General features: G+C 52.8%; 8 protein-coding genes across 8 annotated transcripts; 4 read left to right on the top strand and 4 right to left on the bottom strand.

The window, feature by feature from the left end:
* Positions 1 to 602: 602 nt before the first annotated feature.
* Positions 603 to 1,239, top strand: QC764_0111830 (uncharacterized protein; the record flags this gene model as incomplete). Its single annotated transcript, XM_062941177.1, has 2 exons — positions 603 to 693; positions 1,067 to 1,239. 2 exons carry the CDS (start codon positions 603 to 605, stop codon positions 1,237 to 1,239), a joined length of 264 nt encoding a protein of 87 aa, XP_062796004.1.
* Positions 1,240 to 1,370: 131 nt separating this feature from the next.
* QC764_702890 (uncharacterized protein) lies at positions 1,371 to 5,000 on the top strand (the record flags this gene model as incomplete). Its single annotated transcript, XM_062949949.1, has 1 exon — positions 1,371 to 5,000. One exon carries the CDS (start codon positions 1,371 to 1,373, stop codon positions 4,998 to 5,000), a length of 3,630 nt encoding a protein of 1,209 aa, XP_062796003.1.
* A 697-nt stretch (positions 5,001 to 5,697) lies between these two features.
* On the bottom strand, positions 5,698 to 8,475 carry QC764_702900 (uncharacterized protein; the record flags this gene model as incomplete). Its single annotated transcript, XM_062949950.1, has 1 exon — positions 5,698 to 8,475. The coding sequence occupies one exon, from the start codon at positions 8,473 to 8,475 to the stop codon at positions 5,698 to 5,700; it is 2,778 nt and encodes a 925-aa protein (XP_062796002.1).
* A 2,374-nt stretch (positions 8,476 to 10,849) lies between these two features.
* Positions 10,850 to 12,773, bottom strand: QC764_702920 (uncharacterized protein; the record flags this gene model as incomplete). Its single annotated transcript, XM_062949951.1, is given in 3 exon segments — positions 10,850 to 11,486; positions 11,634 to 12,042; positions 12,047 to 12,773. Coding segments are annotated over 3 exon segments (1,455 nt in total). The 3' UTR covers positions 10,850 to 11,167.
* Positions 12,774 to 13,419: 646 nt separating this feature from the next.
* BIM1 (microtubule integrity protein mal3) lies at positions 13,420 to 15,071 on the bottom strand. The gene is made up of 4 exons (XM_062949952.1): positions 14,806 to 15,071; positions 14,634 to 14,705; positions 14,446 to 14,558; positions 13,420 to 14,391 (listed from the first exon to the last, which is right to left on the bottom strand). Exons 1-4 carry the CDS (start codon positions 14,817 to 14,819, stop codon positions 13,859 to 13,861), a joined length of 732 nt encoding a protein of 243 aa, XP_062796000.1. The 5' UTR covers positions 14,820 to 15,071; the 3' UTR covers positions 13,420 to 13,858.
* A 190-nt stretch (positions 15,072 to 15,261) lies between these two features.
* Positions 15,262 to 17,773, top strand: mns1B_2 (Mannosyl-oligosaccharide alpha-1,2-mannosidase 1B). The gene is made up of 3 exons (XM_062949953.1): positions 15,262 to 16,411; positions 16,504 to 16,604; positions 16,661 to 17,773. The coding sequence occupies exons 1-3, from the start codon at positions 16,181 to 16,183 to the stop codon at positions 17,544 to 17,546; spliced, it is 1,218 nt and encodes a 405-aa protein (XP_062795999.1). The 5' UTR covers positions 15,262 to 16,180; the 3' UTR covers positions 17,547 to 17,773.
* Positions 17,774 to 18,384: 611 nt separating this feature from the next.
* QC764_702950 (uncharacterized protein) lies at positions 18,385 to 19,152 on the top strand (the record flags this gene model as incomplete). The annotated part of the gene is made up of 1 exon (XM_062949954.1): positions 18,385 to 19,152. One exon carries the CDS (start codon positions 18,385 to 18,387, stop codon positions 19,150 to 19,152), a length of 768 nt encoding a protein of 255 aa, XP_062795998.1.
* An 81-nt stretch (positions 19,153 to 19,233) lies between these two features.
* Positions 19,234 to 21,612, bottom strand: QC764_702955 (uncharacterized protein). Its single transcript, XM_062949955.1, has 3 exons — positions 20,481 to 21,612; positions 20,261 to 20,423; positions 19,234 to 20,201 (listed from the first exon to the last, which is right to left on the bottom strand). Exons 1-3 carry the CDS (start codon positions 20,725 to 20,727, stop codon positions 19,481 to 19,483), a joined length of 1,131 nt encoding a protein of 376 aa, XP_062795997.1. The 5' UTR covers positions 20,728 to 21,612; the 3' UTR covers positions 19,234 to 19,480.
* Positions 21,613 to 22,845: the final 1,233 nt, after the last annotated feature.

Below are 22,845 nucleotides of genomic sequence, written 5' to 3'. Positions count from 1 at the left end.
CAACAACAGCGCCGCACAGCATAGCATTTCAACAACCGTTGAGTTTTGGCATTTGCATTTTGATTCCCGATCCGGTGTCAGACTTGGATGAAGCAAACCGCATGAGGTTCAATGTGGTATGCTCGAGATAGGGCTGAGGTGCAGTGGAGAGTGGGGATATGCCAGGAACCAGGGGCTCGCTTTACAATGTCGTCCGAGCAATTGTATGTAGCCCTAAGAGTGGATTTCTAATCCGACTTTCATCTCATGTTGCGCTAGACACATCATTGGATGATGACTTTGCGACAGGAAGATGAGACGGTTAACGATGCGGCCGCTGCTCATTTCGATAACCGTCCTGGATTTTCCCAGGTTCATGGTGGAGGTGTTGTTTGATGCTCCAACATACTTGTAAGAAAACCTCCAACCAACAACCAACGTCTAAAGCGTTTTATGCGCAGCCTCGACTCACCGCGGCTCTCACCTTGGAGTTCGTTCTTGGACCTGCAGGTCCTTCGTTTCGCGCTCCTCCCGCAGTTGGGTGGATGCTCCATCTGTACGACAGCGGCACAGTCAGTCGTATTTTGCACAGGTCGTTCGTGGCCCCTCTTACCCGCCCCTCGATGCCTCCGCTGCCGAGGAACATGGGGGCCGTCATCCTCTCTTGGGACTTTGACGATTACGGACAAAAAGCACGTCGTCTTGGTTCAGTCAGTCAGTCAATCAGGACTTATTCCTCTAGGAGACCCCTCTTCTTCTTTTCCCCCAGCCCCGTCTATTGCATCCTATTATCTCAACACGCGCCCGCCGCCCAGACCTTTGTAAGCGCCAACTGCTTCTCAGACTCTCGTGGAGTGTGGTGCCTGCTTGGATGATCTCTTCGTCTCCGTTCGTGCCCCCGACTGCGCCGCCTATCTTTTCTTTCCCTCTCCCAAGACCTACGTTGCCCTTCGGAAGTTGCCCTCTGGAAGTGGGTATTCCTGATTTTGACCTGTATAGGTTACTTGGATTTGTCGTTCGGCCTATTCGGGCGTTTTGTTCTTTCCTTTTTGTGTTTCCTTTCTGTCTGACATCCCCCCGCTCTCAGTCAACTTATTCCTCACGCACATCAAATTTGAAGACCCCCAACTTTCACACTTGGGGAACACAACACCCCCGCTCAAACATCTTGGATACCAAACCAACAAGCGGCTATACGGAGAGGACTTTGTGGTATATACGACTCCCCTGATTGTCACACCTAGTAATGCTTGTTCTTGACGACGACAACACAAGTCCCCCGTAACCGCCGCGATCTCGGCAACCCGGCCGGCCGACTCTTGTCCCCGCGAACCATGGAGCTGTGTCTGCACCCCGCATTCACAAGCGTCTCGGGCGGCTCCTAAAACCAAATGGACTTTCTTCCGCATCCTGTCGCCGGGGTCGAGCCGCTGGACATCCCCTTTGTCGCCGACACCCCCTTTGTGTTTGGCACCGACTTTTGGGACTTCCCCAAGCTCCACGGCTTCGGCGACCAGTGGGCCAGCCTCCCGGCCCCGAGGCTGGCGTCGCTGGCGCAGTCATGGCTGTACTTTGGCACTATCGCCGAGTTTCTGGGCCGGCCGATTGATTACAGGGAGTACAAAGTGTCGAGAAGCGTGTCTGCCCGGCCGTTGATACCTTTGCTGAACGAGTGGCTCACCTCGCACGCCATACCCCCAAGGGACACGACCAAACAACCACCACCACCATCATCACTAGGGGAAGAAGGAACACATGACCCGCCCGTCTCCCGCGAGGCGAGGAAACGCCTCATCTACGAGCACGCCAGGTTTTTGGACGCGGTGGTTGATCTGGCGGAGGACTTTGACCGCGTCTCGCAGAGCCATGTCAAGCCCATTCCGACTATTGTTCTGTCTATCAAAGTCCTTTGTACCACGCTCCGGAGTGTACTGTGGGATTTGGTCCAGGTCGACGCGGAGGACATGCCCTTGCCCTGGCCGAAGCACGAAAAAGTTGCCACGCTGGATAGTAATGGCGACCCTGATATTTCACCGAGCGCGCAGCTCATGTTGGATGTGTTACGGCTGAGGGGGTGGTGCCCGTTCTATGCACGAAAGGTGCTCACGAGTTACAACTATGCGATTGCGTATTACTTCACGAGGTTGTTTCGGCTGTTTTCTACAGAGACGAGTCATGAGGAGTGCGATTTTGAGGAGTGCGTCGCTAGTAATGCGGACGTCTTCAGCTACGTGCCCAGGCATATACGGTATGGGTGTCAGTGTCAGCCGATGGGGGTGGGGATGGATCAGATAAGGGGGATTATTGAGGATGGGGGGGTGCCGCTTGTTAGGCTGAGGGGGTCGCTGCAGCGGGGGATACGACTGGAGGTGGTGAGGATGACGGCCAGGACGAGGTTTGTGATTATCAGTCATGTCTGGGCGGATGGGATCGGGAACGCGAATGCGAATGCTATGCCTGAGTGTCAGTTGAGGAGGGTGTTTGGGTATTTGAGCAGGCTGAAAGCGCTGAAGGAGGGGGAGGATGCGGGGGCCGAGTTTAACCTGTTGGGTTCGGTTGATACGGGGTTTCAGACGGCGGCGAGGAGGAGGCCGAGGTACTTTTGGATTGATGCGTTGTGTATGCCGCCGGTGAGCATGGGGTTGCTGAGGATGAGGGCGATCAACAAGTTGCCGGCGGTGTACCAGGCGGCGGATAGGGTGTTGGTGTTGGACCCCAACTTGGAGAAGATATCGATTGAGAACTCGGATACGCTGGAGCAGTGCGCGAGGTTTTCGGTGAGCCCGTGGATTGGGAGGAGCTGGACGTTTCAGGAGGCGGCGCTGGGGAATGTGATTGAGGTTCAGTGTGCTGATGGGATGTTTAATGCTCTTTCGCCGAAGCTCAAGCAACCGAGGGCTGTTCCTCCACCCCAGAGGCCACAGCAGTCGAGGCTTTCTGAGCTTGTGGGGATACCGGTAAGCTGGGTCAAGAGGAGAATACCCGGCAAGACCAACCATGAGCCATTACAACTGATGAACAGTGGTTCAACAGCAGGCATGGGAAGGGATATCAGCTTGGCCATGGTGGCTAGTTTGACCCGGTGCCTGAACCACGAGTTCCGGTCATCATTTGCGAACGGTGTCAAGCCGGTTAAGGCCGCGCATGGGAGAGAGACGCTGGCTCCTGACTTTTGCACTTTGTTTGTACAGGTGTGGAACGAACTGAGCGAGAGGGCAACTACGGTTCCAGGCGACAAGCATCTTATAATCGCGAACCTGCTTGGCTTCAACACGGAGCCACTCATGAGGCTGAACAAGTCAGCCGACCGGATGGCATGTATATTGAGGAGCATGGATGGCGTGCCCATGTCGTTATTCTTCAACATGAACGGACCAAGGCAGAGGCCATCAAAGAATCACAGAGATCGTTGGGTGCCATTATACCCAGCAAAACAGAAACTCACCTTTGGGTCAACATTTACAAATCTGCGCAACGTCAAAAACGACTTATACCTCCCTAATAACACTGTCAGTCGAACCAAGGTGGCAGTACTGGTATGCACTGGCCCACCCGACCCCTTTTCGAGCTGCGCCTTCACCGTCCACGACACCACAACAGGCGATCAATATTCCGTCGAAATTCACCGAGAAGAAGGCGAAACAGACGCCTTTGCAGCCCCTGATATTGGCCCCTATTGCATAGCCATCCAGCTCGACAACCCCCTCATCACAAAACAAAACAACGACATGCCCGGCCTTGCCGCCAGCCCAGCACAACCTTACCCCGGCGCTTTGTTTCGAGTCCGTCGTGTGGTCACCAACGTCAAAAAGCTCTACTACCACGCCCTCGAAGCTACGTACGAAAAGTCGTTTGAGCTCGTAGAAGAAGACACGTACGACCACTCCAAACCCCCCGATCTCTCGTCGGACGACAACATATCCACCGCTTTCCAGCGTCACCACCGCGGCCTCCTGAGGACAGTCTACGACTGCCCTCTAACCGTCACCCGCCTCCCCCCTCCTTCGACCCCCATCAGCCCGTCCTTCCGCCGAGAGGAAAAACAAGCACCCCCTCCCACCCTTGCCTCAGTCCCCCTCCCGGAAACATGGCAGCTGATCATCGAACGGGAACCACCCACCTACCCCCACCCCCTCCCCACCCGGCCCTCCCTCTCCGACGCCCTCACCCCGGTGACGGCGCATTTGTCAGTCACAGCCCTCGACGGCCTCGTCGCCTCGGGGTGTGTAGGTTTTGGCATCGCAATCTGCGCAACAATGTTTTCTTTTCTTGCGCCCCTGGCCAAGATGGCGATTATCGCTAAGCTGATCCTTCACTCGCTGTTTCTGATACAGATGTTTGTGTTTGCCGGGGTGGAGGTGAGGTTGGTGTGGAATGTGCTGCATATCACTCTGGTGGTGCTGTACACCTTCTCCCGGGCTGCGCAAGGGGGGGCGCAAGTGCTAGACTGGGCGTTTATTGCCTGGGCGTTTGTGGGGCACGCGGTGGATTTTGGGGCTAGGGTTGTGATCCATAGTGTTGTTGTGCCCGAGCTGTTTGAGCAATACCTGGCTTCGTTTGATGAGGGGTATGACGATGGGAGTGGGAGGAGGAAATATAGGGAAAGGGGGGTGGGGAGGTGGTGGAGGAGGGTGAAGGGGAGGTATGGGAGGAAGAAGCCAAAGGTTTGGATGCCTAGGGATGCCACCACTGCTGCTGAGGAGGAGGTCACCGGCGGAGGAGGAGGAGGAGGAGGAGGAGGAGGAGAAGTAAGGAGTTCAGATCAGTACGACTTGCTCTCTGGGGGGACGCATCAGAGGGATGGGGATAGGAACGGTAATTATCGTAGTACTACTACTGTGGAGGAGGATGTGGATCTGGACTTTTTTGAGCATGAGCATAGGCATCATGTCGTCTCGGGGGCGTTTTCCATGGCGGATGGGTATGGGCATTATGCTAGGCCGCCGGAGGTGCACATGCTGGGGGTTATGGATGGGAGTAAGAGGCATCAGGGGAGGGGGTATAGCACGCTTCCTATTTAGGTTTCGCATCTTCTAGAGAACAGGGTAGGATGGGATTTTAGCATATGGGATTGGATAGGTAGTAAGTATGATTCTGGTTCGATAGTACATATTTGGTTGTCTCCAAAACAGACACCAGCCATTTCGTAATGTGATGATATGGTCCAAACTGAAAGCCAGGAATGGGTTATTAAATATTGTATTCCGTCACCTCAAAGACACACCATATAATAGGTCAGGCACAAGAAGATAACTATACATCGTATGCAAGAATGTCTCTCTCCGCTCCTCATATGCACCGAATGCTGCCATCCATGCCAAAAATGAGTTGGGTTGGTTTCACTCTTTCTTTTTCAACTCGTTCCGTCAGAAAACATCCTCACACATACATCATCATCCCATCATCATGTCCACACAACATCTCACTCGTCGTTCCACAACTAAACGGGTGATTTACTCCCTCAAAGATGTTCCATATCCTGCATCCTCTCTGTCTTCCTCCAATTATCCTCCATAAAAACTCGCAAGGTGGTATCTCAATCGACAAAAATATGCTCGCCGTACTTTTGGGGTATGATATGCGTGCGTCTGGTCGCCGAAACAATAATCAAATGCAAACGAATGAACAGTAATATGTACTGGTGAAGTGTGGCTGAAGTTGTTGGTGCGGATGCAACGGTGTTGGCGAGAGAGACAATGTCGAAACACGAGGCTTCCTCTACTGATGGAAACCGAGCGAGTCCAACACTGTCCTCGACTCAAGGCTGCTGAAACCAGCCACGCCAAGCGCTCTGACTTGGCCACTGCCCCTGAGGGCCGCGATGCCATCGGCAATCTTCCATCCCTCCTCCTCATCCACCACAAAAAGGTATCTCTTGCCACCAGCATCCCTCTGCGTGGCCCGGACAAGATGCAGCCCCCTAGCCGGAGGTCCACCAGCCGAGGCCTGGCCACGGCGACACGTACCCTTGCAGCATCGCGAGAACTCACTTAGATACTCCAGCGCTTCTTCGCCAATCATTACCTTGGTCGCACCACGCTCAGCAGCGCGGGGACGGGTAGGCATGGTCTTGAAGAAGGGGTGATTGGTAGGGATCGAACCTGGGGCACTAGAAGCGGAGGCATTTTGCGCGTGGGTGGGACACCAGATCTCGATCTGCTTAAGAGTCCAGGCCTTGACGTCCCACTCCCTTTGTGCCACGCCTCGTACGTCGTCATCGACGAACAGTCCCGCGCTCGTGATTCGCAGAATGAGACCGTCCGTGACAGGCTTGATGCCCGAGATAAGCTGCTGCGCCGGCGTCTTGGAAAACTCGTTGAGGTAGGCGTACACCGCTCGAATGACGATCTTGTTCGGGTCGTTGGTTGTGTATGGCTCTCTCATCGGCGGCGGGGGCGTGGTTCTCGCGGTCGAGGCCGAGTGGGCATAGGAAGACTCGGAGAAATCAGTTTCTGACTTCTTCCGCGACTTCTTCGGCGTGTCGTACGGTCGGAACGAGTATTCATCTGCTGTACCGGTTGACGATGCTGCTGGCTTAGGGGTAGGCTGCTTCTGTGGCGGGGGCTGGTACTGGGATTGGGCAGCTGGTGGTGGTGTTGGGGCAGCTGGTGCTGGCCGAGGAATGGATGTATGCTTGGGTGGAACTGGCGATGGTGCAGGCTTTGTTGGAGATGGAGGAGGCGGTGAAGCTGCTCTTGGAGGAGTTGGGGCTGACCAAGCAGATTCTGAGGGAGCAACGCTGGGTGGTTTACCATTGGGCCACATGCTCGTCTTCTCACCGACAGACGAGTAGGCGTATGACGTCCCTCTCCGTTCGTTCTGCTCCCTCTCTTCCTTTTCCTTGCGGGCTTGCTCCTCCCTCTTGAGGCGCTCCTCTCTTTCCTTTCGCAGTCGAGTCAGACGCTCTTCACGTTCTTTCCTCTCTTGAGCTTCCTTGGCCTCTCTTTCTCGGGCGGCCTGGCGCTCCTGCTCAAGTTTGAGTCGCAGCTCCTCCTTCTCCCTCGCGATCTCCCTTTCCCTGGCTTCACGTTCGGCTTTCTCCCTAGCCTCACGCTCTCTCGCCAACCTCTCGCGGGTTTCACGTTCTTTGCGCTCACGGGCCTCGCGTTCTCTCAGCTCCCTTTGAAGCTTTTCGCGCATTTCCTTTTCGAGCTTCTCACGAATCTCACGATTCTCCTTCTCCAGCTTCTCCCTCAACTCTCTTTCGATCCTTTCCTTCTCCTTCTCCTCTTGCTCCTTCTTGAGGCGGTCTCTTTCCTCTCTCTCCCTCTTGTCGGCCTCCCGCTTCTCGCGCTCCTTGGCCTCGCGCTCGCGAAGCTCTCTCAACCGCCGGGCCATCTCCTCTTTCCGCTTTTGCTCGGCCTCTTTGGCCTTCTGCTCCTCTATGCGCTTCCGTGTCTCTTCTCTTGCTTTCTCCCAAGCGCTAGTGCCCTTGGTCGGGCTCGGCTGGGAAACCGGAGCCATGGGTCGCTCCTCAGCAGGAGGAGGGGTTGGCGGTGGTGGAGGTGGCTGGACCTTCGGCTTCGGTACCTCTTTGGGCTTTGGAATCTCCTTCGGCTTGGGGGTTTCCTTTGGCTTAGGTGGTTCAGCTGGTATTGGGACCTCCTTTGGTTTGGGTGCTTCGGCCGGTTTCGGGGCCTCCTTGGGCCTCGGCATCTCCTTCGGTTTAGGAGGCTCTGCAGGCTTGGGAACCTCAGCAGACTTGGCGGCCTCTTCGGCTTTGGCAGCCTCCTCGGCTCTGCGCTCCTTCTTCGATCTCTTCTTAGGTTTCGGCTCCTTAGGTTCTGCCTTTGGCTCCGGTGTGGGTTCCGGGGTTGGCGTCCGCCTTGGCTCTGGCTTCGGTTCCGGTCTTGCCTTGGGTTCCGGCTTTGGCTCCGGCTTCGGTTCTGGTGCGGGAGGATTAGCCTTTGGTTGTGGCTGCGGTGGCGGGCGTGGCTCCTCCTCCCATGACGACCTGTATGAGCCGCCACGAGGCTCATGCTCGTCCTCCGCAGTAGGCGGCGGAGGTGGAGGTGGCGGGGCTTGGTTGGGTGTGGGACCGGGGTTCGGGGGAGGGGTGTACCATTCTGATTTGGCTCCTCCATATCCAGCACCGGGGTTCTGGCCACTTCCATTCGCTCGACTCTGATAGAATTTCGCGGAAGAGCTCTCCCCTTGCATTCGTCCGAAGAAGAACAGCATGGCTGCCATTGCCGCCCATAGCAGGTTTCCCATTGCGCCCAAGTTCCTCAAGCTCCATAAGACCTGGGCAATCATCGGTGCAAAGTTGATGAATACCAGCAGCACGATCACCGAACAGGCGATGCCAGCGAAGAAGCTGTTCCACTGGGGCCTCAGGGAGGGCAGGTACAGGAAACCAGCGCCGGCCGAGTGTTCTGGAATAATAAAAACATCGTATTTCCCTCGTGGAAGTCCAGAACCGGAGGAAGGTGCCGAACCAGCCGTCGTTCTGGGATTGTTCCCATGAGGAGGGGGAGGGGGCGGTGGCTGGCTCATGGTGAGAGAACGGCCAGCCGGCCCAGATACAGATTATGTCGTTGCGGTAATGGTTCGCGGTGGTGATAATGGTTGAGTTCAGAGCATGCTAACCGGGAAGCAGATAATTCGCAATTCGTAGTCCAGTCGTATATCTACACAGCCATCTGGCGTCGCGCGCGAGGGTTGTCGAAGCAGCTGAGATCGAAGAAAACCAGCAGTCGGCTTGCCAGAGCGTGATCAGTGGGCGATGTCGGTAGAAATCCGAGGAAGAAAAATTCAAGACGCCTCAACGCCAATGCCAAAAAGCAAAAGTCGCAAGTTTGATGGGTCGCACGGCCAAGCCAAGCGCAAGCTGAGAGATCGCGATCTGATAGCGGGGTGTTGAGTTCGGGGTTAGTCGAAGCGTGGAATGCGCGCGAAAAGATGGGATTCTAGAAAGAATTCGGCGACGGTCCGAGACGGCGATGTCGACAGGAATGCGGACTTGCAGAATCGGCTTTTGCGAGAGGTGTGTGTGGGAGGGTGGTGTGAGAGTGTGGGTGAAGGTGGCCTCAACAAACCTGGAAAGATTTCTCGGCCGGGGAGACGCTGTGTTTACTTTCGGCAGTCCCCAGGCCCTGGAAGCACAGAGGGCAGCGGCAGCAGCGGGAGCTCCAAACGCCCCCACAAGCTGCCCGCAATTTTTTTTGGAAAGGTGTGTGGTGCACAGACCATTTGGCAGGTGTATTGAGGGGGACATCCAGCGACATCCAGCCGTGCCGCATATGCTTTGTATCGGAGAGTCAAGCCGAGCCGCTCCAGATTTGATATATCAATCTTTCTCCTCTTGATAAACTTATATTCAATACTCTCTTCCACAGGTCTACGGTTGGCTTTGGGGCATCACACAGCTTCTCTCTCACATCAACAGCTTCCCTCCCTGCCACCTGTCGAACGCCTGGTCAGTGACAGGAAACGGCCAGGGGAGTGCCATGTTTCTCGCTTCCAGTCCTCTGCCATCCGGATTGCGTGGACCCCAGAATCGATAACGTTCTTCAACGGTCCAGCATCTTTTGGGAACCAGCCACCCGTCAGTCATGGTCACCTTGTGCTAACTATGAAGGCGCAACGAGCGTCGTAATATCGACCTTTGGTAGACGGTCAGACTGCAATCCTGCTCCTATCAAACGCGCCGCCTATCTGTCACCCATCAGCAAACAGAAATCACCCCGTCGAATGAATCCCCGCGATCCCCAGAAGAAGCAAAGCAGGAAAAGACCGCAAAACCAATGATTCAAGGTATCCACTTGTGCATCTTGGAGGGGGGCTGGTGAAGCAGTGGATAGGACGCGATGTGCACCCAATGCACCACCCAATTGGGCCAGATTGTGCAATCTTGTCGTTGTGACAGGCCAGAAAGGGGTCCACACCGAGCAGCGAATCGCGGCACCACCCCGGAAAGCCGCCCAGCCTCCTCCTCCTCCTCCGTCCGAACTTCGACGTCCCGTCTGCCTTCCCGAGTAGCTGTCAGACGCAGTCTCCCAGAACTCCGTCTGTGCCTTGGACATGCGCCCTGACAGAAACCTGCAGGACTGGCACTTCAGAACAGATCTTCGGATTTGAAACTTGTACGGAAACGTTTCTCAGAAGATCGCCTCAAGAAGTTGCGAATCAACTAATAGCCAGCCCAGAAAGTGATACCCGTTGCGACGCGTTGCCCGGCAACGCGTCTTCCATTGGACCAAGCCTGCCATACGGTGGGGGTGACGTAGCCAATCCGCCAGCACATCACACACACTCTTCACTGTACCCCTCCTCTGGAAGAACAATTGTTCTGGACTCTCCTCGCTGAATTCATCGGCCTTTGTGTCATCATTTGCAAAAAAAAATCCCCCTCGTGGTTGCATTGATTTATTGGCGTATCCGTAAGCTTTTGAGATTGACCGTCCCAATGCAATGCTGTGTCCTGGACAACCTCCTATAATTCTCCCAGCCTTGCTCTTAAGATCATCCAAAATGATTCGTTTATGCAACGCCGACTCCGAGAGAGAAGACGGTACACGCAACCGTGTTGCCGTGCCGCATTGGCATCCTATCTTGGTGTGTGCCTGACACCTCTGGGCACAGGTACCAATGGGAGGGAAAAAGGAGGCTGGAATCCTTCAACTTTCTCCGTTGTTCCCTTCCCGAGAAAAGAGGCTGACGGCTGACGTCTGACGGGCTGCATTGTGACCTCACCACCCAACCCACCTGGTGTCTTGGGTAACCATCAACGGTTTTTTTTTTTTTTGTCCGGCTCACCGAGGGTGGTGTAACAGAGAGAGGCTTTGTGAAAGGCTTTGGGAAACGAAGATGATGTCCCCGAGTGTCCTCAAGAGCCAAGCCCGAGACACACCTCAACAAGGCTCTCGAATAAGAGAATAATAGAACTCCGTTACCTGTTGCTATGCTCAAGCAAATATCTAGAACTAGAAAGCAGATATATTATAAGTTTAGAACAAAAAACAAACCTACTCCTTCATGTCCATAAACCAACCCATCGCAAAAGCCCCATCCTATCTACATACCGATCCATCATCCATCCCCACATGCCATGTCCTGTTCCTGCATGAAAAAGCCAGAGCTAGCACAAAAAAAAACCCTTCTCCACCAGAAAGATAAACCCATGATCATATACTCCATACCTAACCCTAGCTCCCTCATGTACTGTATTCCTTCGCAATTCATTCTGTCATCCATTATGATGATTCGCATTGCCACCACCCGGCTGCACCAAAAGCAGCAGCACCAGCTCCACCGTCCAGACCAAAGCAGCCGATATCTTCCCCATCAGCCACCCAAGCACGGCATACCCCTGAACGCCGGCCAAAACCCCCCTAACAATTAATAAAAGCACGGCGTCAATTATGCCACCTCCCGGTTGTTGTTGCTGTTGCTGTCGTACCGCATTTGTGCTGTTGTCCTCTTGTTCAATCTCTTGCATATTGCGAGCAGCTCCCTCTGATAGCGGGGGAGCAGTAGTGGTGATGGTGTCCATGCTAGCCTTGTCACTAGCACTATTACGATAAGAAGAAGAGGAAATAGAGATGGAAGAAGAAGAAAAAGCAGCACAAGAAGCGGCGGTGTCATTCATTGTTGTTGTTGTTGTTGTTGTAGCATCTCCAGCAGTTTGACCAGAAGGCGGCTCCTCCCGTCACAGTCTCTTGACCCTATCCTTTGCCACGCCCAGCTTCCTGCCCACAACGTCCACGTCGTCATTCAGACGGTCCAGCATGTCAATATGGCGGTTAACCTCGTCGTTGATCGCCAGCCCCATCTCCTTTTGCCGTCTGATAATTTTTGCCAGCGCCTCCACCTCCTGGTCTTGTTCCTGCATAGTGTCCCTCTGTAGCTGAAGTACTCCCTCATTATCCAGCTCCCTCGTCCTCTCCGTCTCCGGCAGCGGCGCACCCAACACCCGCCGTCCAGTTGACGTCCTCACAATCCCAATACTGCTCGGCCCCCCATCATTATTTCCCATAAGCGCAGCCCTCTCACTCGCACTCGCAACCCCCTGATGCCTCCCCACCGCCACCCCAGCCGCAACCCCCACCAGCAACAGCAAAGCTACTACTCAGCTTATCCAGCCCATCTCTCTCCACCCTCGCCGCCGCCAACAAATCCCGTCTCCGTCTCAACTCCCCCTCGCCCAGCTTCCCCCCATCCTCCTTCATAACCCTCAACCCATCACTCAAACTCCCAATCAGATTCCCCGCCTTAATCAACGCCCGCTTCGCCGCACTCCCCGCCTCAACCCTAGCACTATTCTCCGTCGCCCCATCCCTCCGTCCCAAAGCAACCCTCGCCTCGTGAAGAGAAGTCTTCAATTCCCGATGTAAATCCAGCCACGTCCCCGGGTCGCTAGCAGCAGCCAAATTCGCCTCCCTCAACCCAATAGCAGGGATCCGTCCCTCGAGACTAATCCCACTCTGCGTGCTGCTTCCCGCAGGAAGTCCCAGAAAGGCCCTCCAGACGGGAGTATCCCTCCACCGTCTATCTGGCGGTTCGGCAATGGCACGAAGATACTTCTCCAACCCCGCTCGCCTCTCTTCTGTGCGTTCAGGGGAGTTCGCCGTCGAGGTGCGCCACCAAGACTTTTCGGGGAGTGGCTCGGGGGGGTAAGCGCCGACGAGGGAGTGGAGGTTCTTGTGGAGGGCTTCGAATTCCGAGTAGCGCTTTTGGACGATGAGGGAGCGCAAGGGGAGGCGGAGGGTGATGTTGTAGAGGGTGAAGGGTTTGCCGTTTGGGGGGGTGGAGATGGACGTGGTGGGGATGGAGATTTCGATGGGGGGTGCCATCTTGTAGTTGCGCGGCGGGGGTGGTGTTGGCTGGTGGTGATAGTAACGGTTGTTGAATACCGCGTGTCGAGGAAATTCCCCAGCTGTTGTCAAGTTTAACACCTTGGGGAAATGCACACACACGCGACCGAGCGTGGTTAGTTGCGGTCGGTCGAGTCGGTCAGGGTGTTTCGGATGATGGTGATGAGTTCGGGACCCTCAGCTGGGCATCAACGGATGGGGCGCTTGCTTTGAGATGGCACTGCGCCGCTTGGAGCCGTGAAATGTGGAAAGGATGAAAGATAGAAAAGACAGCAAACAATTTGAAGAAGAGGGTATCTTGAATGGCGCAGCAAAATAGAAAAGGTTGTTGATTGTAAGTGGGAACCTTTGATTCCGAGCTTCGCTCGGTGCCTGCCACTTGACGCCCACGAGGCCCAGTGGTGTCATTGTTACCGGATTGGGTCACAGGTGGCTGGTTTAGTGTCCTACACTGATAACCCTGACCCTGACACTAAACACACCAAGTCAACTGGCATAATGAGACACCAAAAGTGACCATCACGAGAACATGAGAGAAGTAGGAGTTGATATTGGGGCTCAGCTTACGGCATAAATCCCATAGGATATTCCTCAACCCACCTGCCTGAATTTCAGGGTCTCGGCTCGGTTACGCAACTCAGGTTTCTGACTCTTTCGACCTGCATATCTTCTGCTACCCGCTCCCCCACACTCAAGTCCCGCATTCAGGCGTCAACACCAGCGCCTCGATATTCAATTCCTTCCAAATGTCCATCACTCGCAATAGAAAGTAAGTATTAGCTTCGCTGATTACAAATTCCATGTCATAAATGCTTGTTGTCTATCAGAACTCGCCCCCACACCCGGTACGTCGTGGTGAGAGCCAACAAGACTAAGTAGGGTAGGCAAAGCAGCACCCATGAGGGGCTTTTGGGGTATAGAAGGCAACTCCGCACCAACATCAATCCTTTTGCTTTTGTCCGCCACCACGCCTTCCCCCTGATTTGTTTTGTATCCGTCTGCAACGGCGTCGGATTTCCCGAACCATAGCTTCATCAAATCAGAATACTCTGGCATTCCATGCCTTAAAATGTCTCTTGGTCGTCAAGCTGCTCCGTCTCGGGAATCTCAAAGCCTTCCTCGGTCGAGTACAGGATGGTCTGAATCTGCTTGACCAGGCCGTCCTCTTGCTTCTCGAGCTCGGGGTCCTCCTCCACAGCTTGCTGGACAAGGAGCTCAATATCGCGGAGCTTGCTGAAGTAGAAATCACGCTCCCTCTCAAGGCCGACGACGGTCTCCTTAAGGGTGGTGTTCTCCTGTTGCAGGGCGAGAGAGGCGGCGCTGGGAGCAGCGGCCTTGGCCCCAACTCGAGGGCCGGTGGTGGGAGTGGTCCCACCCGGACGTCTGGCCGCAGACGCCGTCACGCGGGGAGCCGCACCTCCAGCAGGTCCGGTTGGGGCGCCCTTCCGTCTGGCCACGGCATCGTAGTCACCGCCGGGATAGTATTGGTCCCAGAACTTTTTGGTCCACTGCAGGAACTCAAGATTGTCCTGCATCTTGCACTTCACGAGCGACTCTACGGGGATCGATCGGTCGATGTGATGCCGGGTGAAGGTGTCTAGAGGCAGATAGTTAGAGACGGTAACCTCAAAGGAGCTCGGCAAAGACTCACTTTGCAGGACTTTGAAATTCTGAATGTATGCATATTCGGTGTTGGCATTGAACTTGACTCGGGACATGGGGACATCTTGGAAGATGCTGTCGTAGACCTGGCAGAGGGCGGCGCTGTTTCCGGGCGTCCATTGTCAGTCTCTGGTGTTCCTCGAGCTCAACTGCAGGGGAGGGGCATCGACAACGTACCCAGTACCACATTGCTCGACCTTGGTGATGTTGAGCTGCAGGAGGCTGTTGAGCCACTGCACAAGCTCTTGCCTGTGTGCAAAACATTCGTCAGTTGTTGCTGTTGCTGGGGACGGATCACCAAGACCCCGCGCCGTGTGGACGCTACGGGGCCGGCGTCGGGAGCACGAACCTCGATTCACCCATCTTGACGATTTGGTTGTGTGGAACTGTAAACAGAGGGGATGTTGTTGTGGTTCGTGGACTCGGGTCGGTGTGCCAAAGACGATGGCTTGGTCGAGTCTGGACGTGTCCGGGGAGCTGGTGGTCGCGGTTGTTCGCTGAAAACGGCAGGCAACAGTCGCTGGCGGGTTGAGTGGAAAGGGAATCACTTTTATGATCACTAAGATAGCTGCCGTTGATCTTTCTGCCTTCGTTGGAAAGCAAATGGAACCCAAAAATCGGGCGTCGGCTAGCCAATCAACCGTGGTGGGGGGTTTATTAGTGATGCAATGGGCCCATTGGCCTGTGCTTGACTGCCAAGTGACATGCACGTGACAAATTCTGACAGGCCGCCCCTGCTTCCGATGCCTTGGCTTCTGCACCTTGCAACCCCAACCCTGGCCCCGTTTACCAAACACAACGACGCTGTCACGAACCTCTTCCAGCTTATCCATGCCACAATATCTCATTTGTCAGAAGTCTTTTGTCAGCTCTGTTAGAGCTTTCTCTTGGAAATTGGCCGAGAGCAACCTAACGGCCAGACCGCACAAGCAGTGGTGGAAATTGGAGTTTTAAGCCCTGAAGACTGACAAACTTTCTCATTGCAGTACCCTGATGTAGAATTCATCGTAGTGGTGTGCGATACTTGCCACTTCACCCACAGCCTTGCGCCCATACGACCTCCTGATCGACATACTGCATACTGCAGCTATGTGTGCCGTTGGGGGCCACTTGGTTGAAGCCTTCTATGGTTGTAGGTGTGTTTGGATCCCTTCTCAAGTCCTGACCATTCAAGTCAAGTTCGTATTCAGTCTCAGTATCGGAACTCCGCGGGCCGTTCCCTTCCTATGCAACAGAGCAGCCTTTCTATTTGTATCAAAACCAGTAGTTTCCATTGTGGAGTCGATCGTTTCCACAAATCCGTAACATACGCCGGTCTACTAAACGGCCTTGAAGCGGCGCGGTCAAGACACACAGGAGCTGAGTGGGGCCTGCATATAGGACCACCTGTAGTCTTCAACGGCCACCCACGCCAACTGTAGAAACCTATTTTAATAGGTTCTAATCACCACAAGGCTGGGCTTCAACACCACTACACCATCACAGAGGAACCACTCATGCTCAGCATCGCCTTGTTGAACTTTATGCGGCACAGTGCAACCCTTGGTTTAAAATTGGGCTTTGCAATGGGAGGGAGAGGGAGCCTTCTCGGGCGAAGTGACCGGAGGAGAACTTGAAGTAGGTAAGTCTCTCAAGTTAAATAGCCATGGAGTTCTCTATTGTCCGTATTGTTTCCCCAAAGGACCACAAGCTTCTCAGTTGTCTCTCGAGCATATCTCAACATCATGGCATCACCAACTTGTGCACAAGACGGTGTTCAGCACAACTTCTTGCAATGGGTGCCCTATTTCCTGTCCTCCAATTATGAGACCAATCTTCAGCATGACTGTTGTCTTCTCGGTGTTGACCTCAGCACCAGCTGTGTTGTCAACTTTTTCTCCAACAACACTGTCAATTCATATGGCAATATAACTCGTGGCCACTTCGAAGCTAACCCAGACATTGCTGGATACGGAGTAAGTTGATTTCTATTCTGAACCACTCAGCGGGGCTACGTACCAAGTACCAAGTTTCATTCGAATGGTATCTTCTAACCATGGTATTCTAGGTGTGGATATCTCTCGCCTCGGCACTTTTCGTCAACATCGTGGCTATTCTGTTTGTAGTGCGGGAGTGGTCATATCGCCTCCGGGGAAAGAAATCAAAGATGTAGGTCTCAACCGAATGCCTCTTGTAATCCACAGATACTAACAATATCTTCATAGTCTTCCCACAACGAACAAAAGCAACAACAAGGGTCACCCCTCCAGCATGGCACAGAAAGGAAAGAACACAGCCAAAGGGGTCTACTCCTGGCTCAAGTCCTGGATGAAAGAGCTCTTCAGGGTGACGATCGATGCTCAACTTGTCCTCGCCTTCTCCTATGCCCTCAACTTTGGTCTGGAGTCCAAATGCACCCTTTCAGCCTACCACTACAACTTCGCCGTCGATACACTCATCTTGTCACTGTCTTGCGTCACACTTTCAGTCTATGTACTTGACGACTTTTGGAGGTCCAAATGGATCGGATGCCTGCGAACGGCCGCCTCCATCATCATATATGCATTTCTTTGTCGGTACCTGTACTACCAAATGGAAAGGAACACGTCCCCCGAACTGATGTTCATCCCAACCCCGGGCCGTTCCGACAGCTCGCTTCTCCTTCCCATGGCATGTTTTCTCGATCCTGACCTGGACCCATTTATCAACCTGGCCCCTGAGCAGAGAGACGCGATTGGCGGGCCCGGGCCTAAGGTCACCCCAGCCTTTGTCTTTTGCTATATGCTAGCAGTGGGATACGTTGGTGCCCATCTGGAGAAGTTCTTGACGAGAAACAGACCGAATTATCACCAGAATGTCTTCATGACAACAGCGTTTGTTGTGTTGTGCAGCATCCCGTGCTTCCTGTCATATGCCCACCTCACAATTCTGCGGGACTGGGTTGACCTGTCAGGCTGGATGGAGGTTGCCAATGGTGGTGGCAGCCCTGAGAAGGAAATCCGGAGTATTGGACAAATTATGCCCCTTGCGACCATCTTCTGGATTCTTGCTATCTCTTTTGATACTGGGAAGTTGGCCCGCAGGGGGGTGGCAAATCAACAGGCACATTGACAGGCTGGGAAGAAGTGATGATGTTGCAGTTCGAGTTCTTCGAGAAACATGGAAGGGTGACAAAAGTGAATTCAAAGCAAGCATGAATTGATTGGTTAGTTTCTGAGGTTATAATGTGGAAAGTTGAATATTAGGTTGGTAAAGACTAAGTAAAGGTAGCTATGAGTTGGCAAAGAACATAGCTTTGTTTTCATCAAATTTACTGACCTTTATGCAATAGTTTTGACAACATTCATGACAGGAGGAATATACCTTAGTTAGTGCGCACTTTACTCATTAAACATCTGTGAAGACCTAAGGAATGATGAGATCTGTGAATGACTACATGGCTTGAATTGACTCAAACACAATGATGATCCATCTTAGGTATGCCAGGTTCTCTATTTTACACCCTCATCCTTCAACCATGATCAAGGCTCAAATTTCGACAGGTCAGAAGAAGAGACAGCATACATCAAAAGGAACAAATGGGTGCTTACAGGAATATCCTGAAATAAGACTAAGGCGGGGCAACATGGCAAAACTCTGCCAGTCAACATTTGTGAGCACTGTTCAGGGGTTTGTTATCGTACTGTCATGTCTGATAACACGATAAGGTGACAGCCCACCTGCTTGTTGCTCTTCTGGTGATGCTGTCTTTGACCACGTGAACTGAATGGTAAAAACAACAGTCACTCCCTACTGCTTTTTCTTCCAACTGCTTCTCGACTTTTACATTCAGAAACCTCCTCTTGAGACCCATCTTCCTCAAGGTCTCAAAGCTTGGATAGTTGTCAAGGTATATCACTCGACTTTGCAGAGTCTGTATATTTGTTTACTAACCCCCTTGTCGCCTTAGATGGCTACCACAAACCACCACAGCGACCGCCAGTCGCACACGTGCGAACGAACCACCGTCAACGGCAATTCACCCACCACAGCCCACGACGACATGACAGTTCCCAGACCCTTACACATCCCGAGGCACGTCCTTCTTCTCTCCCTACAGTCGCTCTCTTGGTTCGACATCGAATACGAGAACCTCTTACATGCTTTGCCGGCAGAGTCGGGCAGAATCTTGAAGGCCGAAGACCCCGAAGATGCCCTGGAGATGTTTTCCCACCAAGAGGTCGCAAACAGCTTCAGTGCTGTATTGATTGCTGACCACGGCATCACCTTCCCTCGCCACTCTCCGATATGGCATCTGCTCCTCAAGAATTACATCCGAAAGGGGGGCAGGGTGATTATTTGCTGCGAATTTCCGTGTGGTGTTATCCCGAGAGACTTTGACATCATGTTCTCTGAGATCGAGGGGTTGGATTGGAAGTTTGCTGGTTGTTCACGGGGTGAATATGGAAGGGCTGAGGCTCCGGGACAGGGGAAAGATGCATTGCCTGATGTAGTTGATTGGAATGCTGTTAAGCTGCGGGCGGAGGGAATGAAACCCGGTGAGAGCTGGTATTCTGATTCAACGGGTGATAGTGCGGCTGCGATGGCTAAGGTGGGAGAGGGGTGGTTGGGATACGTTGGGAATGTAGACGTTGACGGAGATACTGCGATGATTATTTTGAAAATGTGTGGCTTTGATGAGTCAGAAGGTGGCCAAGGAGCCTACCTCGAAGAGTAGATGTTGCAGTAACCTATAGGTACCTATATACAAAGCGTATGCCCTGAAAATGAAAATGAGTATACCTAACAATGCTAGCGTGGTGTTCATCAGAGTCAACAAAAGCGTTTTCTGCAAAACGAAACCTTGCCGCTAACCAGTAAAGTCCCTTTCAACTTACACGGGTCTCCAGCCCTTGACCCACGAATAAACTCTTATAGTATAAGAAGGCTTTGTGTAGGTTTGGGTTTCTTCCAGTTCGCTTATCTTCTCTATCAGAAAATACACTGTATTACTTGTACCCTCTATTTAGACTCGCTATAAACCCATATGCCACACTACTTCGATTTCACTTAACAGGATGTGACGCAAGCTCATAGTGTCCGCACGTTTCAGCCAGTTCAATAGGAGACTCCTTGGCCTTTCCGATCTCGACCGGAACAGCATTGACAGGGCTCATTGGTCCCCGCATCGACATTAACGGTTGATGTTGTTGTTGTTGTTCTAGCGAGTCGTCTTCACTCTCGGGTGACACAATCGTGCTTGTTGCTTTGGGATTCGGCAATGTGAACCCCGGACCCGAGAGTGGGGGTGCATAGGATATAGAAGAAGGCCTCCATGCCCTAGCAATCGGCGACTGTTGAGGCAGCAGGTCAACCGACTGCTCATGATCCGACAACGATGTCGACGACCCTGGCCCTGATTTTGCCTCAATCACCTGCTTCTTGCTGCGGAAAAACATGAACAAGATGGCGACAATGACTGCTCCTATGACGGCCAGACCCCCAATAGCCCCTCCCACAATGGCCCCCACTGGTGTTTCGCTTTTGCTTGATGGCGTGTCTGACGTCGATGAGAATGTAGAGCCTCCGAAACGTAGCAAGTCCTCGTAGCTGGGATCGTTCGATGATTCGGTGGGGAGACTGGAGCCCGAGGGCGGGGTGGGTAAGAGCGTGCCAACATCGGTGTGTTTCCCTGGCATGCAGGCAAAGACCGTGAAGGTTCGATTCGGTGTTGCAGATGTTGACCAGTGGTATTGCCGGCAATAGCCATAACCGTCTTCGCCATCACTGAAGGTCCAACAGTTAGTATCGTACCGACTTGCTACGAGAACTTGAAAGGCTCTTACCAGCATAACGTGCCTGGCGTTGGATAGAGGCACGCGGCATGGGTGTAATCCACGCATGCTGTGTGGTGAGAATCCAGATCTGCGCACCAATCTCCCTTGGGGCAACACGCGCGATAGTTGCCGATGTTGGTGCATGTTTCGTATGGAAGGCAGTGATAAGCCGCTGAAATAAAGCGATGTTAGATTCATATATGATAGGAAAGTATTAATCATCACGTACGAATAGCGGGGTTGTCGAAGTAACCGCAGATGCCAGCATCATCATCCCCGCGATGCAACTCTCGTGATGTGGCCAGGATCGGGGCATCCGTAGGCTTATGCGATATCCGGAGATGCTCTAGTCCATCTTGTGTTTTTGTGCCGGTGGGCTCCGGTGAGGCCCAACCCGAATGCCTTTGTGGCGAGGCACCAATCTTCGTGGCAATACTTGCTAGAAGCAAGAAGTTCCTGGTGAGGTTGAGAGTCATCACCCCTCTCTCGTTAGCGCCGGATTGAAATGTCTGTCAGTTTTTTATCATGGGTCTCAGGTCCTGAGGTGTTGATACATAAGGGCCAGTATCTAGGTTCCTAGGCAGGGTAAGATTATCAGACTGTGGAGGAGAGAATAGAACCGGGCGAGAAAAGAAGTGAGAATCTTTGAACTGACGAGAAACAAATATTGGCTAATGGCTGCGCTTTGAGGCATGTGGCTGATATCTGCTGGGACTTTATAACCTCCGTTCCTTGATGCATCCTGGGAGTCGCAAAGAATGAATCCTTCCTGGCTGAAACTGGCTTAGAGTTTGCAAGTCTGTGACCGTTTCAGGGATGGTGTGCTGACCACATAAGTCTACAATTTAGCAAAGTCACTTGGCTTTCTCCTCCAGCTGCACACTTAAAATTCTGGCTCCTGCGCTTTTCTCAGACAGCCTCAACAGATGCATCGTCTCGATATAGTTAGAGCTAGTATAGTAATAGTGTGTCAATGTTGGAACTTTGCTGTTGATTTCAAGAGAAGGCGTGTGTGGTAGGTTGTCGCAAAAAAGGGGTGATGGCGGCGTTGGGCAGGACAGGGAACGGGAAATTGATCGACCTTGCCGATTGAACACCCATTCTGACAGTCGTGACAGCCTGGAGATCAGAACCTTAAATTTCCTTACCTGCATATCATGGATGATGGATTTCTTGGTTCCTGCTTGGAAACTTTCATTTCTTGAGCTCAAGAGCGCCTTTTCAATAGACCCACTCTCTCTTATCAGTTTGTAAACAATGGCCCCTGAACAGAAATGATAATCCATCTGTTCCAGCCGTGAGGCATTGAATACTTCCAGAAAACATATGGTCAAATTTCCAATAGATGAATACTATGAATCTGGCCGTATATTGATTTTCTGGTCTAGTTTGCTGAGAACAACTGCCGTTCTTTGTTGGGCAATCAGATGATCTTCAGTGCACTGAACTGTCATGCCCACCTACGCCCAGAACGAATCACCAGGACCTCCCTGTTTTAGGAATATGGACTGGATTGTTTGGAAGAAAGCCTGCGGTGGTCATTCTGGAAAGCTTTGATCAGTGCCAACGGAGATAAAGGCCTTGTTCCTCAGGTACCAAAACTCATAATCTAGTTTCTTCTGAATATTCTCTCAACGTGGTGCTACCACGAGAACGTTCCTGAAACAGTCGCCACCAACATAGCCCTTGATGATGCTCACATGAATTCTAGCACTGGGCGATCAAAGGTCACACATTGTAGACAATCGGTGAATACATGAGACTTAGCTGTGTCCCGGCATTAGGTAGCTCTAGTTCCCCCAAGCTGCGCAAATTATCAAATCATGTGAAGATACGAAGAGATGAGATAGCAACCATGGAGGCGAAATCATATGCCCACCATGCGCGAGGCGCCGGAAGTCAATTAGTCGCAGAACGACTTCTATATAAGTACCTATTTACCCACCTTGCTTACTCACTTGTAAACCAACTCATTCTATCAACGAAGCAATCCAACTGGGGTAGACAGTCTTTACAAGGCGCTTCCAGAGAGCTAGCCAATCGCAAAGAAATCAACATGTCCCAGTGTGACGGTTGGTGTAGGTGCAATCCCAGTAAGCGCCGCGGGTTTGGGGGCAATTGTGTGGGAGCTGTCGTGGAAGTCATCAACCTCTGCCACCAGCATGAGTCTATGCGAGGCCACTTATGCATCATGCTAATGTCTACTATTGCTGGCCGATTGCAGCTACCAATTATACGGCCGCTGGGTGAAGAGAGCACTGCGGATTTGTCTGCGGGAGGTGTAATGAGAAGGGCAGACGAGGTCCTTCAGTATAGTGAACCGTACGGCCTGCATGCGCTAGCAGACGCAGCACTCAATCAGAAATCTCAAGCTCAATCAGCTTCAACTACTGATTATACTGACCCTAGCATCGCCATGACTTCGCCGACATGGATCACATCAGACTATACAACCTTAGCCGATTCCTCTGAAGGCAACAAAGCCCAAGCTGCTTCTAAAAAGACTTCGACAAGATTCATGTCAGAATACACGGTCCTAGGGAGCCCCCTCATACGAACGGCTCCCAGAGTCACACAATTGTTCAAAGAGAAGT

This window comes from Podospora pseudoanserina (assembly GCF_035222485.1).
Source record: "Podospora pseudoanserina strain CBS 124.78 chromosome 7 map unlocalized CBS124.78p_7.2, whole genome shotgun sequence".
In the NCBI taxonomy this organism is placed as follows: domain Eukaryota; kingdom Fungi; phylum Ascomycota; class Sordariomycetes; order Sordariales; family Podosporaceae; genus Podospora; species Podospora pseudoanserina.
Note: the sequence above shows the minus strand (reverse complement) of the source record. Positions and strands in the feature narration are given on the sequence as shown.